The 21,523-nt window shown below is 42.6% G+C and overlaps 1 protein-coding gene across 1 annotated transcript in view; it reads right to left on the bottom strand.

Annotated features, from left to right (window-relative positions):
* Positions 1-9,573: 9,573 nt before the first annotated feature.
* The window catches only part of NUP214 (nucleoporin 214), an 80,329-nt gene continuing 68,379 nt past the window's right edge, over positions 9,574-21,523 (bottom strand). Inside the window, 4 exon segments of the mRNA XM_042478915.1 lie at positions 9,574-9,833; positions 10,872-10,896; positions 12,025-12,164; positions 16,282-16,453. Of these exon segments, the coding sequence (XP_042334849.1) occupies positions 9,800-9,833; positions 10,872-10,896; positions 12,025-12,164; positions 16,282-16,453 (371 nt within the window). The 3' untranslated portion in view covers positions 9,574-9,799.

Raw genomic sequence — 21,523 nt, 5'->3', positions numbered from 1 at the left:
TTTAAAGAGAGGTTGGATAGACATCTTTTGGGAGTACTTCAGCTGTGTATTCCTGCATGGCATCAGGATAGCTCTTGTGACCCCTTCCAGTTCTGTACAACTGGGAAACCCTAAGGGGCAACTGGTATTCCTTCAGGGGTTGGAACGAATGTGTAAACAGTTCAGAAACAGGAGCTGGCCAGATTATTGGCATCCCCAGACAGAAACATTTGTCTAGAATGACATTTCCTCCATCCCACTATGTGTGGGGTGTTAGCTGTCAACCCTCCCCACAGATGCATGATAGAGAGGAAAAACAGGTAGAATTGGCTCCCACCTGAAGCAATATTTGTAGAACATGCATGAAGTGAAGTGCATGATTTAATGACATTAAAACAGGGGAGTTTACAGCTGCTGGTTTGAAAGTGCAAAGCAGAGTGTGCCATCGCAGTTTGCTAGGTTCCACCTGCCCTGGTTTTTTCTTTGGTTTGTATGTTTTTGGAAAGGTATCCATAAATTAGTATCCTGGTATCTGGCTGCTTGTTTTGAGGAATTACAAATGGAAACCTGTGAATCTATGGTGGGGTTGGCAGGGAGAACTGACCCAAGTAATGCAACATTTGTGTGGAATTCTTGCCTTTTTTTTTTTTTTGAAAGGGGGAAAAGTCAGCCACAAAGCCAGATTTCCCATTCTCCGAATCCCAGGCTTCTGCCTGATCTGTAATCAAGCCAACAAAACTAGACAGCTGCGACTTTGAAGGTCACATTGAGGCAGTTCCAAAAATAAGCGCGCAAGGTGCTATTCGGAAGGCAGCCACTGCTGCTGATGCTGCTCCCGCCCAGTGTGCGCATGTACTCTATGCACAAAATAGACAGGACAGTTCAGCTGAGCCCTGAAAAAAGGTTGGTCAAGCCTTTCAGAGAATGAAAACCTGAATTTCTTCTTTTAAAAAAAAATTCAGAGAAAGGCTTCTCAAAACTGCATCTGTTTCCTGTTTGATTTCAAGAGAAGCATGTTAAAAGGCAGACTTGAGAACTCTTTTATCAAGAGTGCTTTTCTAGTGCTGCTGTTATGGCTGGTTTTATGGGGGGGGGGGGAGGAACTGACAAGAACAGAGTCAATTGACAAGAACAGAGTCAATCTCTCTCTCTTTCTCACACACACACATACACACACAAAGTGATGTTTGGAACCAACAAGCACAACAAAGATGCTGGCCATTGCTTTAGCAGAGTTAGAAAGATAAGTGCAGGAATAGGTTACACTGAATGGCTATCCGCTGGGGTTGGGGACTGCAGCTCCTATCATTCTGATGGGAGCTGGGATACTACAACAACCAGAGCCAGCCCTCCAACATCCCCCCTGTAGCATAAATATCTTCCAATAGCAACACTGCACCAGCGCTACACAACACCCATACCAAACTGCAGTGTTGTGCAACACCTGCCAACAACTGGGTACCAACTGGCAATGTGCAATATATAAACACAATGCACAGCATGGTTATATGCACAGCCTCTGTTTCCATTGCTGTTAGCAGCATGTGTCCATTGTGCTGTAACAAGCAATTTCCCTGTGTCTGCTGCATGATAATATGGAAATGTCCTCATTAGCAGGAGGCCACGGACTGATAGGCTTGAACTGTTGAATGGTGTGTCAACACATAGGTAAATCTCATTGATTCAGTTGGTCTACTCTGGTCAGGTTTAACAACAGAATGTAGGATGCAGTAGCATCAATTGAGGTGAAGCACTAATGGGCCTTCTCTAGAGGTGGTGATTTTGAACTTCCTGAAGATAGTATTGCTAGTTCAGACTAGAGCTTAGAAGAGTGTTTTCTTTTTGGGAGTATAACTCCCAGAATCCCCTGGCCATTTAACAGCTAGGAGAGGTCATGGAAAAAAAGGAAATGTTCATAGTACTGGATGAGACCCTAATCTTGTCTGCTTCCATTTTTCCCCAGAGCATCTCATAAGGGAACAAGCACAGAAGCAGACTCTTCATGTTCCCTTATCAAAAGGTATCCCCAGAGAGACTATCTCTGCACAAGGAAGCTCCATTCCCAACTAGCATGATTCATAAAGTACCCAAGAGAACAGCCCCCATTTCCCTACAATGACCACGGACAAGGAGAACAGCAATGGCTAGTCTCTGCTGCTTGTTCTTGTCTTAAGGCCCTATAAATTTTATCCTCAGCTTACATCCATTGTTGCAAACTGAATTCAAAGTGCAGAAGGAGAGGTAAAATCCTGCTCAGGCAAAACCAAACTGCTGCAACCTCTCTACCTTCTGTGTTCTTCCTCATCATCTTGACCACACACTGATGTTTATTAGCCATATGTGTCTTCATGTTCATTTTGTAAATTTTTCAGTATTCTTAAATGAAACACGTGAAGAAGTTTGCTCTGCTCCCATCATCCACTTTAAAGAGTCAGCATTGTCTAGTGGTTTGAGCATTAGACTATGACTCTGAATACCATGATTCAGTTACCCACTTGGCTATGGAAACCCACTGGATGACTTTGGGCAAGACAAACTCCCTCAGCCCAATAAAACCCTGTGATAGGTTCACCTTGGAGGCACCATAAGTCAGAAACTACTTGAAGGCACACACTCATGAAGAAAACACACTCATCCATCCTCATCCTCACACCCATCTTGTACATTTCTTGTGCACTTTAACACTGTGGCCAAAGCCTTTGATGTGTGGCTGTCATAGAATCATAGAGTTGGAAGAGACCACAGGGGCCTTCCAGTCCAACCTCCTGCCATGCAGGAACTCTCAATCAAAGCATCCCCGACAGATAGCCACCAAGCCTCTGTTTAAAGACCTCCAAGGAAGGAGACTCCACTACACTCCAAGGGAGTTTGTTCCACTGTTGAACAGCCCTCACTGTCAGGAAGTTCCTCTAATGTTGAGCTGGAATCTCTTTTCTGTAGCTTGCATCCATTGTTCCGGGTCTTGTTCTCTGGAGCAGCAGAAAACAAGCTTGCTCCCTCCTCAATATGACATCCCTTCAAATATTGAAACAGGGCTATCATGTCACCTCTTAACCTTCTCTTCTCCAGGCTAAATATTCCCACCTCCTTAAGTCATTCCTCATAGGGCTGACTTAAGGAGCTGGGGATGTTTAGCCTGTCAGCTGTTAAAAGACATCCATTAGGACAGTACCTATGCGTGCATGCGCATGCACACACACACACACGCACATGGAACCCAAGAGAGGCAGATTGGAGAGAAAAGGAGAGGCAGAAATGTTGGTTATGAGGAAGGAAGCGAAGTTGTTTCACCTCAAAGGAACAAGAGGTAAGAGCCGTGTGGTCATGAGAGAGCAGGAGGCTTCCCTTCAACCACTTCCTCATGAAAAAGCTGTGCCTGGTATATATGTGTTGCAGCAATAAGAATTGTCTTTTGTCCTTGCAAAAATACTGTGAATTTTTTAAAATAATAATGTCAAGTCTGGACACTTTAAAAAAAATAAAAAAAATGCAACACCTTTGCTTTAAAAAAAGAAAAAGAACAAAGGAATAAAACAATTTTCAATGAGAATTGTCTGAAGTGATTTTTTCCCTCTCAATCCTGTGTATAATCACTATGTTTTTTAAAAGTTATTTTGCTTATTTATTCATTAGATTTACATTCAGACTTCCTCCTAAAATGGGATTCAGGGTAGTTTACAATAATTTAAAAAGGATACAAATAAAACATTAATTACAAAAGGTTAAAAAAATATTATCCAGCGGCAAGCATGACAAGACGTGGGGAGCTGGTGTTAGGATGAAGTAAAATCCTTTGATTTGCAATTCAATGTGAATTTACCTAGTTTTATACTTTCAAGCCAAAGCATAAACTGATGAGTTATCCTTCAAATTTCATACTTCAGATTTTTTTTTCCAGTGGAAACCTTGCTAGTGAATTGCAAAGATGTCAATTTGAGCACCGTGAAGAGTGCGCCACCGTTGCATAACAGATGTTGTAACACGATAGCAGCTCCTAGGCGCACATGGATGGTGCGAAACTACACAATTCAGTTTTGGGTACATGCAGCCCTTTTGTGAAGATGTAATTCCCAAGCAGAATGCCAGACTTTTTGTAAGTGTTCGAAAATGTTCATAATAAAAAAAATAACAAAAATGCATCAGATTAGGAAAACTGCTATGAAAGATGTCCATAGGTCTACAAAGAAGAAAGACACAAACCCTGGTGGGCCTGCTTGTCCAAACACGCTCTTGCAATATTGACCGCACTGATGTTCCCTAGCATTATTATATTTTCAAATGAGTGGGCAAATTATGACAGCCTCTCTTTTTTCATTTTGGCTTCCAGGGAGATTTCAGATTTGGGGTTTATTCAGACAGTGAAAATGACCTAGGATGAATCTGAGTTGAGTCTCTGTTGCTCACATGCATCCTGAACGCACTCAATTAAGTTTGAGGGGAGGGCTGCCAAAAAACCCACTTAATTTGGGATAATCGATACTGGATATTTCCCCCGAGTTTTTAAAAGAGATTCACATTGTCGGCAGTATGAATAATAATGTGAATAAACTCAGGGTTAAATTCTGTATGCCTTGAATGGGTTTTGAGTACATTCTGCCAACCTGGCCAGCAGCTGCTGCTCCTTCCCATTTCTCCATTGCCAGGCAGGACAAGGAAGCCCAGAATGTGGCACTGCCCGCTCAGCAGCCAGTCTCCCTCTCTACCCCATCTCTTTTCCAGCAAAGGCAGCAGGGAGGGGGCAGCAAGAGCAGTAGGTGGGCAGCAGCCCCATGACATTGAGGAGGTTAAGTGAAGGGAGACACTCTACCAAGGTGGTCTCTGGCTAGATGGGCAGCAGCCTGTGAATCCAGAGAGAAGCAGGAGATGTTGCTGCTGCTGCTGGCACATATAAGCCACTGAACTTACAGAGATGTGCAGAAATGCGGTTCCATCGCATCTATAACAAAGTCGGAATGTGTGAGTGAGGTTATTCACATTGTTCCACTAAAAATAACATGGATGTCTGAATGACATTATCTGTTCAAGGACCCATCTGTTTGTCTTTCTGGCTATCCGAGGTATCCTCAGCACCACATCTAAGATGAATTTTCTTTTAATCATTTTCTTCCAACAGTTGTCTCATGGCCTGTGGTTCTTGGAGCATGACCTTGAGGCCTGAGGGGGGACTTCTGGCAAGGGATGGGTTGCACCTCACACCAGTTGGCACAATAGTTTTTGCCAACAGTCCCAAATTTTTGATCAGGAGGGCTTTAAACTGAGTTATGAAGGAGAGGGAGACAGTATTCTGGAGGGCAGGAGTTCATCAAGAGCTGGCGATAGAGAGAACAAGGAAAATAATGGCCTGGCGATTCTGCAGGGATGGACTTGTCAAAGCACTCTGAGAGCAATGTGTGGAATCTCTGGGTGCCAAGATCCTTGTCTGAATGAACGTCTATTTATAAAGCCACAAGGAAGGATTCTCGGAGTAGCAGCACTACCACCACCACCAGTGGCGCCTGGAATTTTCTTTGGCCTCCCTCTTAGCAGCTGCTGACAGCTGCCAGATAGCAGTGGATGCTGTTCAAAGTTAGACTCCAGAGCAGTCCATAGAGGCTGACCAGAAAACAAGAAAAAATGTTGATTACCCTCCTTCAAAAAAGCTGCCGCCTTCTCAAGGATTACAGTCAGGAAATAATAAACAATATTTAAAATGGCATAGACTTCACCCGAGAGCTATAACACCTGAAAAGCAGCAAACCTATTCTGCTGAAGAGGTGATATGATAGCCGTGTTTAAATATTTGAAGGGATGGCATATTGAAGATGGAGCAAGCTTGTTTTCTGCTGCTACAGAGAATAGGACCGGGAACAATGGATGCAAGTTGCAGGAAAAGAGATTCCACCTCAACATTAAGAGGTACTTCCTGACAGTAAGAGCTGTTTGACAGTGGAACACACTCCTTTGGAGGATGGTGGTGGAGTCTCCTTTTTTGGACTTTAAACAAAGGATCTGTTGGGGGTGCTTTGATTGTGTATTTCTGCATGGTGGCTTTGGACTTGATGACCCTTGAGGTCTCTTCTAACTCTATGATTCTATGGTTCTAATTCATGTATTTTTAGATCAGGCAAACGGGGACATTTCCCCTAGCTCTGTTTAAGGGTTTTGTTTTACTTAAGAGCTCTTGGATTATGAAGTCGAAAGCTTTCACGGCTGGCATCCATAGTTTTTTGTGGGCTTTTCAAGCTATGTTTTTCAGCAAGTTCTTTTTACGCTGCGCATGGGGCGCCATTGGCTCCAATCATAACATCCATGCTGCATGGCGCGACACTGTTTGGGCACTGCACTGCACGAACGTCATTGTCATGCACCCCGTGTGGACCCGAGTGCGGCAAGATGGTGCCCGTGCACTGATAGTAGAATTGGGCACATGTGGACATCCAGCCCTACCTAACCCTAATTTTGGTCCCAGGCCGGCACAAAGTGCCAGTCTGTACCAGGCCTAAGTTCCTAACTCAGGGCAGCTTGAACTTTTTAAGGAGATGTTTAAGACAGTAGATAACTTTGTTGAGATAATGAGAGCGGGCTCCAATCTTGTACTCAATCCTAGATTGGACCAGTTTTCAACTTGGAAAGACATTTTTTCTCTTCAAATTTGGACTGGATTGGCATGTTTTACCTCTACACCTTCCAAAATGTTCCTGATGCAGAAACATGGAAACTTGTGGAATCCATTGTCCTCTGACTACAAAAAGGCCTGTGGCCTCACAGGAATGGAGACATATCAGATTGCAAAAGAGGAGTCCTTGTTGATATGCAAATGGACTTTGCCGCATGGCCAAAGGAGGAGGAGCCAGTCTGCTAAACTACCCTCCCCATATCATCTTAGCTAAGTACAGAAACAACAAAATTCAGGCATCTTACATCATCTCTATTTTTTCTCCTTTTTGGTATGTAACATCTTGCCTGGATGAAGAAGCCAGTGGAGCTTTGACTGCTTGCAACACATATTTGTGCATTTCAGTTGGCCAATAAAAGTATCAGAGTTTGATAAGATTTTTGTTTGAATTTACTAAATGGCCAACAAAACTAACCCTGCAAATTTACTGATGCATTCATATCTCCGAACCATACAGAACTTGGAAAACCTACTGTTTTGAACTATGTTATATCATACTGGATTGACTTTCTGGAAGCTTGCTGTCAAGAGCGGAGTCTTTCAGCTTGCGTGCCATGGTAAAGAGAGTTGGATTTGTGTGTCATAGCTTTGGTTGCTCAAAAAAGTATTATAGAATACTGCTACTAAATGATGGGACATATACAGTCAGTGCTCCATATCCATAGATTTTTTTATCCAGATTCAAGTATCCATGGCTTGAAAATATTCAAAAAATATATAAATTCCAAAAAACAAACCTTGATTTTGTTATTTTATATAAGGGACACCATTTTACTATCCATTGTATTTAATGGACTTGAACACCTATGGATTTTGGTATCCACAGGGGGTCCTGGAATGAAACTCCAGCAGATATCAAGGGCCCACTGTAGTAGAGTGTTAATTGCTAAGACTGCTGCTCACATTCCTTTGTGGTTAAGGAGAAGGTGGGAAGGGAGCTGAGGCTGGGCCAGGACGGTCGATCTCTTGAGAACAGATAGTGCGGGAGAAAAGAGAGCATGATGCTGGGAAAGGTAGGAAAGGAGTGTTTTGATTTCATAAAGAATGAGATAGTAGCCCAATTAAAACATGAATTTATGCATACTTTAATTATGCCTTGGTAATGCTGGTTCCTTAGTCCTTCACAACATATGTCTGTGTTGATCATCTATAGGTTCTGAAAGCTTTTCTGGTTACTGAGGCCTGGATTTCTGAACTGAACTATTTCTGTACATAATTCCTACGCATCAAAAACTTCCCAAGCTCGGCATTTCATGTATTTAATGAAGTGGGCCTCAACTGTCAAAATTATTTATTATAGCGTCATGCTATAATAAAATTGTTACCCTCCAAGATATCATAGGACTCTTTGTTGTTATATTTAGGCAAGGTATGGAGGCTTGCAGAGCAACAGGTGCCACGTAAACATAGGAACCCAGCTGCTAGCCTACACCGCTGCAGCTCTCAAGAAGTGCCAGTAGAGATTTGCAGCTTCCTTAAATCTGGTGTGTGTGTGTGTGTGTGTGAAAACAAGGCGGTACACCAATCAAGAACCATCCACTCTGCTCTGAAGTATCATGTAAGCCCTAGAATTGCCATTTCTTTTGTTAAACCTAATTTTAGAAGAAAATACATAACAAGGAACACTCACTTTTCATGCTACAAAAGGAAGCATTTGAACACTGACGTCTGTAGACATAGTGAGCTTCTGTTGAAAGGGATTGTTTCTAAGGAATCCCAGCCAATTCAGTTCAACAGAACATGATTTCTGATCGGTGTGATTTTGGAAAGCTCTGTTCTGGCTAACAGGCTTATTATTCAAAGAGATGGTAGACAGCCACACCCAACTGAGATCTTATCCCATTCTCACTATACTCCCTCTCTGCTGCTTCTGTCAATGTGCAAAGATAAACTGCTGCTGAATTTGGAGGTTCTAGGGAGAGACACTCATCTTGTCCTGTCCTCTTGGGCTTTGAAATCATTCTCTTCTGTCTAGCTCTAAGGAGCTTGAAGTTGCCAATTTTCTTTTCTTTGTAAAATTATTTTTTGTTATATTATTATTTTATTATTATTGTTTATTATAATTTTATTATTGTTCTTACTCTCTGCCTCTTATTCTGGATCTCAGAATTTTGACTTTCACTCAGACAAAAGCAGCGTTAATTACTCCTCTGTCATTCTTTCTCTTTTGTTCATTCTCATTCTCTCGCTCTTTAGAACTACATGGTCTATATTAAAAATGTTTATTTTTACAACTCCAAATTGAAAGCCATTTCACACCTTCTTGACAACTCATTCTCTATTCTAGGCCCTTTTTATACCTTAAGACTTTCATCTTTCTTTTTCCAGCTCTCTCCATCTCCTCCTGAAACCATGAATACAATTACAGGTAAGCCATCAACTATATCGCCATATTCTGAATGTATCAATGAGAAAACAGGACTCATTAGTAAAGACGATAATGCTTGCTAAACTGGAAAACAGTAGGAAAAGAAGATCACAGTACAGGTGGACTGATTTAACTAAGGAAACCACAAGACTTGAACAAGGCTGTTGATGACAGTGTGTCTTGGAGGCCTCTCATTAATAGGGTCACCATAAGTGAAAGCCAACTTGGCAGCAGTTAACAACAATGCTTCAATTCCCTCTTGACAATACCTGGAGAAGCCTAGGTTTTTATAGATCCGGACTGTGGTTTTGATCTCCAACTTCCATAATTTAAGAGGTGATCATGAATTCTCAGCTATAACAGTCCTCTCTTTATCTACCGTAGTCTAGCCTCCACTTGAAAGTCATTCCTGGCCAACTGCCATGGCTTCCATCAGGGATGACAAAGCATCAACAAGTTGGGAAATTTTGAACACTTTCTCCCCTGCTTCTGCTTGACAACTTCTAGGAATGCAACTGGACCCTAGAAAAAGTTGTACAGCTTGGATTTACAAACACACCTTTGGAGGCCATTACAGATAAACACAGATAAAATAGTTTATTTAAAGAGGTGGAGGGAATCACTCCATTAAAAAAAATAGGCATTTTAGGTGCTTTTTTTGTACAAAAAAAGAAGTTGGAGAATTTGAGATAATATGAAACAAAACAGAACAAAAAACAAATGTTTCTCTGCAGTATTTCTCCCCACCCACCTCTGGTCCACCCAGCAGCAGCAGAGCAAAAGAACTCTGCGTCTCTTCAGCTCCTCCAGCCACTAAATCCAGAAGTGGATCTGAAAGACACAAGCCAAAATACAACAGATGAAGGAAATGCCACTACCCCTCTGCCAGCCTTAAAGGGGTCCATATCTAAAAAATTACAGTTGATTGATTTAGGCCAGCTTCTTCCTGCCCAGCATGGCTGATGGACTGTGGGAGCTGCAGTCCAACACTTTGGAGGCTGCCTTAAACTAAGCTGGGGAGCCACTGAACTCTGTTCAACAAGCCTCCATACCTTGCCTAAATATAACAACAAAGAGTCCTGTGATATCTTGGGCTGTTCGAAAGTGGAACACAATCCCTCGGAGAGTGGTGGAGTCTCCCTCCTTGGAGATCTTTAAACAGAAGCTGGATGGCCATCTGTCAGGGATGCTTTGATTGAGAGTTCCTGCATGGCAGGAGGTTGGACTGGATGGCCCTTGTGGTCTCTTCCAATTCTAGGATTCTAGGATTCTAACAGGATGTGAGCCCATGGCTCCTGTGAGTACCGATGTCTGAATTTACTCAGGAATTCTCTGTCTTTTGCAGCACATTGAATGTGCTCACCCTCTTATTAAAGTGCTACCAAATACTTACATTTAAAAAATGGAGGAGACAAAAAAGAGTATTTCTAAGGAAAGACCAGTTTCATGGGAGAATTGTTGCTATCTAGATCCTAAGCTTTTTATGAATGCTCTTATTTCTCCTTACAGGGTGAACAAATTCTGAATGATTTCACAGTGATTCAAAATTCAGCTAGGATTACCATGCATACATCCAAAGAAGATACAGTCATCCCTTCCAATTAGCGGGGGGATCTGTTCCAGACCTCCCCATCGAAACGGGAAAATTGTCAATATTGGAGATCGATTGATTACAATGGGGGTGCGCTCCTGTGTGCACACGTTGTTATGTCCCTCCCGGCTTGCCGTCCATGAAAGGCCAAGGGATGCAAACGGCAAAACTGAATCGGGAGGGACGACTGTATTTCTCTTTCTCTCACACACAGATAAATAAATAATAATTTTAAAAATACGACACCAAAATGTATAAGGCAGTGAGGAAAGACTTACGCATTAGATGATCCAAAGCCAAAGCCTGCAGTGGAAGGGGGGGGGGGGGAAAGAGGGAGAAATGGAAGATTAAAAGTATTTACTGGACAAGTTACATACAAAGTATATATTATTGAAATGTTCTTGGCTTCCAAACCTAACTCAAAACTACAGCCCTCAATGCAGTTGTTCTGTTCCCTAACCTAATTTCAAGCTTTCTTGACTATATTTAAATCCAGCCTATGGTCAGAGACACCCAGTGTTAGTTCTGAAACACAGTGTTAGATCTGTCTTAATACTGGCTGCACCACTATGAGAAGTGTGCAGTCCTCCCGATCTTGCTCAACTGCAATTTCCAACATTGTGAACCACTGACTTTACTGCTTGGGCTGCTGGAATTTGCTCTCCAGTCGCATATGAAGGGCCACACACATCCTGCCCTGGTCTACTCCAACTGCTGCAGCTCTCTTGTAACCCATTCCTACCAGGAGAAGCTAAGGAGGGGACCTTTTGCAGGCAAAACAGGCTCTGCCACTGACAACTTCCCCAGAAATATGGGAGTTTTGAGATTTAGGGTTTAAATGTTTCTGACAACTTGGAAAACTTCATTTGGGGAAAAATATGACTGAGAAAGGGGCTATCCTGGCAGGGGGTTCAAGAGCTAATGTGGTGTCGTGGCTTGAGTACTGGACTATGACTCTATAGGCCAGGATACAAATCCCAGCACAGCCATGGAAATCTACTGGGTGAGCTTCAGCAAGTCACACTCTCTCAGCCTCAGAGCAAGGCAAGGGCAAACTCCCTCACCAAGAAAACACTTCAAAAAGTTCAGCTTTGGGTCTCCATAAATTAGAAACGACTTGAAGGCACACAACAAGATGTCCAAAACAAGAAAATTTCCAAATTCTAGAAAAAAAAATTAACTTTCCTCACAACTAACGAAGAATAAAAGGGTACCTGCTGTCTGGCTTCACTCCCTGCCCATGCCAATTGCTGCTCCTTTTCCTTTGAGATAGACTGACTTGGCCAAAGGAGACCAACTAGCTAATGATAAAGCTAAGCCTTGGATTTGCCCTGCCCTCTTAGGGTGGCAGCCATCAAAGGAACCCATGTTAATGCTGCAAATGATCCCACATTGAAAAGAAACTTTAGTGTTTGCCTCTTGAAACCATACCTCCTCCACTCGTCCCGAAGCCAGAGAATCCACTGCTCTGCGTGCCAAAACCTGTTGATTGCTGAGAGAGGGATCCAAATGTGGGGGTGTTTTGACTTGCCAGTGTGCCGAATGATGCAGTGCTAGCTGTGCCGCCAAAGCTGAAGGCCAGAAGACAGGAGAAAACAAGGGGCGTTAAGAGGGCCTCAGAGGAATCCTGAAGTTGGGTGAGACCAAAGGCCTCTCTAGTTGAATACCAGTGGCCTCCAGGAAGTCAACAACCAAGGTAAACAAGAAGGCCAACTCTCCCATTAGTTGTCCTGAGCAACTGATATTCCATGGCACACCATCTCTTGGCGTAGGACTGTTTTGAGGGACTGTTCCCTAAGAATTTCCTTAATCCCTTTTAAATCCATCTGTCCTGTCTGATCTTGGAAGCTAATGAGGATCAAGCCTGGCTAATGCTTGGAGCGGGGAATGCCAAGGAATATCAGGTACTATGGGCTCCATAGAGGAAGGCAATGGCAAACTTCCTTTGCGTATTCTTTGACTAAGAAAAAACTATGAAATTCATGAGGCCGGCATAGGTTGACCACTGATTTGTAATCACATTTACACAGCAACCCACTACCAGTGAGTTTTGTAAGTTAAAATTACACACCAAGTAAAATGTTGGGGAAGTCTGGGAGTCAATGTCCCCAAAATTTAATATTTCAAAGGAACAGTGTACCCTTGAGCACATGCTCAGCCAAAGAATTTGTGACCAAGTACTTTCACACACAAACATACCACTGCCTGGGTTCTACTCCTTCCCAGTGTTTGTTTTCCCCAAATTCCAAATTTAGAAAAGGAAGCCTTTTAATTGTTTCCACTGCTAGATAATTGACAGGCAGAAATGCTTTCTGATCTACCAAAGTTCCCAGGTCTCTCCCCTGCCTTCCCAAGCCTTTCTTCCAGTCTAATGCCTCTGAAAATATGACAACGCTACAAGCTGACTTACCAAGTCTTGCTGAAGCCTTTTCAACAACAAACACCCACACTTTCGAGGACAGTGTGGGGTTTTCCATTTTGTTTCGCTTGCTTGCTTTTATATTGCTTGTGAATTACATGTTTTTTTAGAAACTGTTCCCCCCCCCCCCCCACACTTTTGTAATTTCTGCTGAGAGAGCCACCCGTCGGGTGTACAGGATCTATCTACATAAAATGCCAGAATGAATAAATGTAAACAGCCTGGCTCATTCTGTGATGGGGATAAAAGCGTCAAAGGAGAAGGATGAGCTGAGCCGAGCTGAGCAAATGCTTTTCTGTCGGTGAGTCATTGCCTGAAATGATCATAACAGGCAGCCAGGAAAGTTCTCTGGGAGGAAGCAGAAGCACCCAGACACCACCTTGCCAAGGGGCCTGATTCCCTGTGGAGAGGCTTGAAATTGGGTTATGAAGGGCCACCTTTGAAACAGGAGAGACCAAGGAGATTTGCGCATTGGCTTTAAAATCCCGTTTTTGACAAGGTGCAGGATAAGCCTGGCTGGTATCAGGGCTGTATATGGGTTGCATTTGCCCTGGCACAGGTGAATGCAACAACGTGTGTTGAAAATTTAATGGGCCTAAGGCGCTTTAAAGGCAATGCACTAATCTCCCAAACTGATCATATTATATTGTCAAGGAGAAAAAAAAATGCTTATCACTGATTTTAAATACAGTTGGCCCTCCGTATACATGGATTCGGCATCCACAGATTCAACCAACCATGGTTCAAAAATATTCACGCACATAAAAATTCCAAAAAGCAAACCTTTATTTTGCCATTTTATATGAAATTGAATTTTATATATATCCTATTTAAATGTGCCACTTTATATAATGCGATTTGGGCATGCAAGGATTTTGGTATCCATCGGGATCCTGGAACCAAGCCTGAATAAATAAATTGTTAACTGCCCTCATGTTGACCTCAACTCATGTTGCTCCTGTGGATGTCCTCTCCAAGACCACTGTCCTCCACTGCTCTCTTCAGGTCCACTACACTCTGTCCATGACCTCCCTGTGGTCTAATCATCTGGCATGCTGCCTTCATCTCTTTCTACTGCCTTTAGCATCATTGGCATTTCTAATGAGTCGTATCATCTCAAGATAGGGCCAAAGTACGGCAGCCTCAATTTAGCCATCCTGGCTTCAAGGGAAAGTTCAGGCTTGATCTGTTCTAGAACCCATTTGTTTGTCTTCTTAGCCATTCATAGTATTCTCAGCACTCTCCCACACCACATTTCAAATGAGTTGATTTTCTTTTTATCGTCTTTCTTCACTGTCCAGCTGTCACATCTGTACATAGTGATGGAGAGTATGTTGGCTTGGATGATCCTCACTTTAGTGTTCAGAGTTATAGCTTTACATTTTAAGATCTTGCCCAGTTCTTTCATAGCTGCACTTCTCAAGCCTAGTCTTTTTCTAATTTCTTAGCTGCAGTTCTGTTCATATCAAAGTTTGATCTATGTTATGGGAACTCTTTGACTATTTTGATTTTCTTGTTATCTAGGATGAATTCTTGTAGTTCTTCTGTGGTCATTATTTTTGTTTTCTCAATGTTCAACATTAAGCCTACCCTTGCATTTACTCCTTGACTTTCTTCAGTAATTGCTCCAGGCCTATGTTGGTTTCTGCTAGTAGTATCGTGTCGTCTGCTTATCTTAGTTTATTAATGCTCCTTCCTCCCCTATTTACTCCTCCTTCCTCTGATTCTAAGTGTACAAAATTTTCTGCATACAGGTTGAATAGATAGCATGATAGAATGTAGCCTTGGTTAACTGCTTTGTGCATAGGGAAACATTATGTTTCTCCATATTCAGTTTTGAAAGCAGTCTTATGTTCTGAGTACAAGTTACACATCAGTTCAATCAAATGAAGTGGTACTCCCATTTCCTTGAGAACATTCCATAGCTTTTTGTGATCTATGCAGTCAAAGGCTTTGCTATAGTCAATGAAGCACATGCAGATTTTCTATTGGAATTCCCAGTGCACTCCATTATCCATCATATGTTTACAACCTGATCCCTAGTGCCTTTTCCTTTCCTGAATCCAGTTTGCACCTCTCAGGTTTCTCTCTCCATATATAGTAGGAATCTTTGCTGCAGAATGTTGAACATAACCTTGCCTGCATGGGAAATTAGTGCAATGGTCCTGTTGTGTCTCCTTTCTTGTGTGTAGGAATGCATATTGATTGTTTTCAACATGGGGGCCACTGCTTTGTTTTTCATATTTGTCAGCAAATTTTAGTTAGGACAGTACTTGATTCTGTGTCTGTGGATTGTAACAGTTCTACTCGTTTGTCATCTATTTCTGGTGTGCATATTCAAGCCTGGGCCCACAGTTCCATGGGGCTGTGTGGGTGTGCACTGTGGGAGCGCGCCCCATATTAACTCCCTCCATTTGTCCCCCGCAGATAATCAAGGGCCGCAGATCCCAAGTTCACGAGAACAGAGGGAGGACTGTATTTTAACACTGTGATTTGTTCATATAGGCTTTTATACTCTGTAAGTCATAGTCAAGGCAGCTAAAATGCTCTGCAGACTAATGAGATTACAATATATTATTACAGCAGTAGCACCAGTACCCAATAACTACCACTAGCACCATCATCCTTATGTGGGAACAGCATTAAAGCGAGGGCAAAACTTTTTCTTTTGCCTCAGTGGCTTCAGCCATTAAGATTTCTGTGCCTCAGAGTTCTGCTTCTGTGTCATGCTGAATGTAATGCTGGGAAGGTTTTTTTCTAAGGGACTAAGGGGATTTTCCAAGGGACAAAAATAAAAAATCAGAGAAATACTTGGGGAGAAAAGTTCAAAAGAGTGGGGCAAAAAGCACCACCATATATTTGAGCAGTGATTCTCAGGTTTTCTGATGTGGGGCACTGAAAACTGCTCCTCCCTCCAATGGGGATATGGGGGACTGGCACTGATCTAGAGACTACCATTTTGGGTAGCATTGGTTTAGAGTAAGGCTCATACCATCAGTGACTTGGAAGAGGCAGTTCAGTTTTTTAGATTGAGTGGAAACCCACCCAAAGGTGAGGAAGCCACCAAATAATGGTGTCATGTGGAAGAAGATCTGGATACAATGAATGAGGTTCCACATGCCACCTATGAGAAGGTAAAGATGAGGAATGAAAAAGAGAAGGAAAGCAAGAAGTGGCCCTGATAATTTACTTGCAGAATCATACCCATAGGTTGCAAAGTAGAAATCTAAAGGACCCCAATCCCCAAGGAACCCTTTTTGGTGGCTTACCCAAATCCTCCAGCGCTGGCTGCAGCAGTCCCCTCGCCGAAGACTTTGCCTCCCGTCGAGCCCAGAGGGCTTGAAAAGGCTGGGGCTGAACCGAATGCTGGCATCCCTCCGAACCCAGGGGATCCCCCAAAGGTGGGAGGGCTGCCGAACACTGGAGCAGCTCCGAAGCCACCTGAGCAAAACAGAGGCAAAAAAAGGGGGGACAAAAAGAAACAACAAGACATCAAAGTCAACAAAGAAAAAGGAAAGGAAAGAGAAGGGGGAAAAAAAACGGTTAAGATTTCCACAATGCAAAAGTACTCTGAGCTTGACAGCTTATTCCAGAATTATCACCAGAAGCAGTAGGGACTTTGGACCCACAATATGTACTTCTGAATGTTTTGCCTTATTAAATGTAAAGATAGAAAACACTGCAAAATGCTTTCAATGAAAAAAAATACACATGTACAAACCAACAGAAAAGTGATGGTGTTAATGGCATCTCTGGTGTCAGCCACTTGAGCAACACTCGCTTGGGTATTTTGGAAGTCTACAACTGAACTTAGGCAACTGTGTGGGAAGAGTTCCATGCAAGGCTTCAGTTGGGAGGCCAAAATGGATCAAAGGCTACCTGGAGAGAAATCAGGCCTGAGCTATTTTTATGAGAGGCTGGGGATGCACGCAGAGGCTGGCTGTCCATTTCTCAGATTTAAACACTGCCTTCATACTTTCCATATCCTTCCATCCTAGTACACAGCATCTGAAGGAATCTCAACCTCCTGCCAGTTTGCCCAAAAGACTGGAAGAATTCAAAAGGCAAATCAGCAACCCTCCTCACACCACCCTGCATCAGCACAGGCACATACAGACTGAAGGGGGGCTCTCCATCACAGAGCCACTTAGTTCATCCCTGTATAGGACACCTACTGCAAAAGGGGTGGCAGGAATTTGTAAGCATGTCCTTAAACAGAAACCTCTTTGACATGAATTTAAAGAACAGATCAAGACTTCTGCCACAGGCTGCATGCAAAGCAGACAGATATCAGCAAAAAGCTATCAGTTGCTAAGGTGGCATTTTCTGATGTCACCAGCAAAACTACAACCATTTCAGAGTAGCTATGCATCACACCCTAGAGGTAGGCGATAACAAACTGCAGGCTGTGGGCACGGCTTTCCAGAGGCAATGGTTTCAGACAAGACATTAGGATTTCCTGGTTTTTCTCAAGACTGCTTTGGAACAGCAGCTCGAACTTTTGTACCACTCAGGTAAAACGCTGAAATTTGGAGCATTCATGAAGGGCAGCTTTCTGCAGAGTCAGCAACCCTCTCTCCTCTTATTTCGGTGCAGAATCTGGATTGCTTGAGGATAGAATTTTAATTTTCCCTTTTATCATTTAGTGTACACTGTTCTGCCCTAGAGATCCGTGGTGAAGTCTCATTCAATGGAAGGTATTTTAGCAGAGGTGAGATAGCTATTTGTTATGGATACTGTGGTTGCAACTGCCATTCCAGACTCAGCATTCAAATTAGATAATTCTCACGGTCCCTTTCAGTATTTATGATTTTGGGAATTCGAACATGATAGGGCACAGAGAAAAAAATCTTCACAATGGAAACAATTTTACTAGCCTCTATGAGGAGGACAGGGTTCTTATCTGTAACTGTAGTTCTTCCAATGGTCATCTGTGAACTTACAGAAATGTCTCCTACTGACATGGAGTTGCAGAATGCCAAAGCATAGGTGATTCTCCCCTGAACCAAAGCAAAGTCCCAAAGTGATAGGAAATAGAGAGAGAGAAAAAATGTATTTCATTTATAAGCATAAGCTTGCTGAGTGATAGGCTAATAAGCTGTAATGATGATGCATGTATGGTGCTTTCACCATATAGGACATCTGATTTATTTAAGCTTTCCTAGATGCTGCATCACATTGCTGTCTCATGTTCAGCTTGTGGTCTACTAAGACTAGATCCATAGATTTTTGTGTTTTTTTCGGTTTATGTGGCCATGTTCTGGAAGAGTTTATTCTTGATGTTTTGCCAGCATCTGTAGCTGGCATCTTCAGAGAACAAGATGCCTTTCACATGTATTGCCATCAAGCCAGGTGTCATCCATCCTGTATCTGTGCATTTCATTTTTACTGCTCAAGTGTACTATCCTTAATTTCTCCCTGTTGAGATTCATTTTGTTAGTTTTGGCCCAGATTTCTAGCCTGTTAAGATCATTTTGAATTCTGATCCTGTCTTCTGGAGGTTATTATTAACCCTTCCTAATTTAGTGTCATCTGCAAATTTGATAGGCATGCCCTCTACTCCATCATCCAAGTTATTGATAAAGATGTTGAATAGCACTAGGCCCAGGATAGAATCCTGGGGCATCCGGATAGTTATTTCTCTCCAGGATGAGGAGCAGCCATTGGAAAGTACCCTTTGGGTTCAGCCGGTAACCAATTACAAATTCACCTAACGGTCGCATTGACTAGCCCACATTTTACGAGCTTTTTTGAAGGGATATCATGGAGGACTTTTCCAAAGGGCTTAGAACATTTGCCCTCTTCCAGTCTGCTGTGACTTCTCGTTTTCCCCAGGAATGCTCAAAGGTTATTGGCAATGGTTCTGAGATCTCTCTATCCAAGGAACTAAATGGGCAGATGTCTGGGCTGAACCCTGGTGCAATTGTATCCTTTGCCTTGGTACGAGTGGTCAGACTGGAAGTGGGAGTCAGCACTGGGATGCAACAGTCACAATCAATATAGGTTGATCCATTGCTGCTGATACAAAGCCGTAATGAGCTCTCCAAAGAGTGACTGAATATTGGAATGCTAAACATCCAAGGCAATACCATGTAAGGATTTGACAGACACCTATAGGCTGAATTAAATGCCTGTTTTTATGGCACATCCATTACTTTAAGGGACTTCTCTCAGAGGAGGGCCTTAACTAGGGGTGAATGGTTCTGATGTACCTGAGGGATGAACACATGAGTGAGCACCAAGTTCAGCATTGCTTCTTTGTCCTAACAACAGGCATCTGGAGAGACCATCCTTTTGGGGTCTAAATGCCACAGAAGGTAGGGTCATAAGCCCTTCAGGGCATGCATATCCAGAATGACGGAACTGGAAAATGTCTGGAAACTAACTTCAGCAACACTGAGGTAAATTCAAAGTATAATCCAAAATCCACCAAAATACATGCGGCCAGTGGGTGGGGTTACCACCAAAATGCTTACATTATAGCTCTGAATATCTAGAAGGTTCCAAATACAGGCACAGATGGTCTGTGTAAGTCACAGAGACTACAAAGAAATTTAGATCTCATAATGCAATTTTTTAAAAACTAGAAATCTGCAGAGGTCTTCCCTTTTTTATGAAGGTATTATAACACTCTATGAATTTGGGGCTCCCTTTCGAGATATACTGTCTTTGCTTTTTGTTCAACAAAGACCATATCTTTAGACTTGGGCCAGTGCATCTTGGAACAAAGACAGTATAATATTTTAAACCACAGCTTCTCCAGATATTTACATACAAGGTTTATGATACTACTCATCTAATTTTTAGGTCTTATTTGCTGTTAATTTTGACATGGAACTACACCCTCCACTTCACTCTCACCCTCCCTCCCCGCCAACTGTCCCTGAAAGTTTTACACAGGCATTTTTTCAACCCAGACTTCCATCTCATTAGTAGGCTGCTGGAAAGGAGATATTGGCTACCAACAGCTCTTTCGCTGTTTGACTGAGGAGGCATTTTAATACCCTGGGTGAAATTCCAGTATCAGCCAATGTAAAAGATATCACCTGGTTGTAAACACAACTGTCTGGAAAAAAAAAAAAAGAAACGAAAAAAGGGCTGCAGTTGAATTATTTAAACAATGAATGGCTATCCAGTTACACTTTTGTTCAAGAGCCATCACTGCTGTTTGTTTAAAACTTGCATTCTTAACATTTGGTGGAATCTATAAGTTAAAAAGACGTGAAAGAAGAGCACTACCCAAGAAACAGAGTAAAGCAAAGGAACCGGGTCTAGCTTAGACATAAGACGATTTCTCTTTACCCCCGAGTTGTTTTAAAAAAGGAGAGCCAACTCTTGGCTGTGAAGTGACCATCTGATTCATTACAGACGAATGGCAATGAAGCCCATCATTCACGCTGTAAAGAAAAGATGGGATTACAGTCACTTCTAAAAAAAATGACATCTGATGAGTTGGCTAAGGCTCCTGTTTATCCCTGGAGGAAAATTCAATACCAAGCAAAGGACAGATCGCTATTCGGAGAGCATCTAGTCTTCTAACTTAACAGCTTTGTGGTGGATACACTGTACATAGGGTTGCCATAATTCTCTACCACCAAACCGGGACAAAATGTAGGACAAATATAGGACAAAATTCACGCCCCCCAATGTAGGACACTCAAGAAAAATGGAGGACATAACCAACTAAAGGTCAAAAACTTTAATTTTTTTTTAAAAAAATTAATGTAAATCCTTATATTATAGAGATCTTGTTGCACCTCTGAGACTAAATGCATCTGAGGAAGTAAGACTTTACGAAAGCTCATGCTACCAACTTCTTTCTTTCAGTTGTTAATAATAATAAAATTCAAAGACATAGAGATTTTGGAGTACCTCTGAGATTAAATGCAGCGGTGGAGGAAAAATGGGTTGATCTCTTCTTTAAGCATAAAAAACTCCACTGGGCTACTCACACTCTCTCAGCCTTAGAGGATGCAAACCTCTCTGAATAAACCTCCCAAGAAAACTCCTTGGACAAGTTACACTATCTCAGCCTCAGAGCATGGCAAAGTCAAACCCTCTCTGAACAAACCTCCCAAGAAAACCCCTTGGGCAAGTCACACTCTCTCAGCATCAGAGGAAGATAACCAAGATAACCCTGTGATAGGTTCCCCTTAGGGTCACCATAAGTTGGAAGCGACTTGAAGGCACACACACATACACTCGCACACACCCAGGTCACGCTGTCTCAAACAAACAACAAACAGCTTCATTTATATACCACTTCAAACTGAACTAACAGTGTCTAAGTGGTTTACAACTGTAAGCCTCAGCCTCAGAGAAGGCAATGGCAAACCCCTTCTGAACAGACTGCCTGATGAAATGATTGGTAGCCCACAACATAGGAGGTGTCCAACCCTCGGGAAGAGTTGCCCCAAGAGGGATGGCTCTCACCAAGCCTCCCAAGGGGTCCTGTTGGATGGAGCTACCTTGGGGCAAAGTGGGGGAGGGGGGGAAGATAAGATCAGGGCC

Source organism: Sceloporus undulatus, chromosome 7 (assembly GCF_019175285.1).
Source record: "Sceloporus undulatus isolate JIND9_A2432 ecotype Alabama chromosome 7, SceUnd_v1.1, whole genome shotgun sequence".
NCBI lineage: Eukaryota > Metazoa > Chordata > Lepidosauria > Squamata > Phrynosomatidae > Sceloporus > Sceloporus undulatus.
This window is presented reverse-complemented; position numbering and strand designations above follow the sequence as displayed.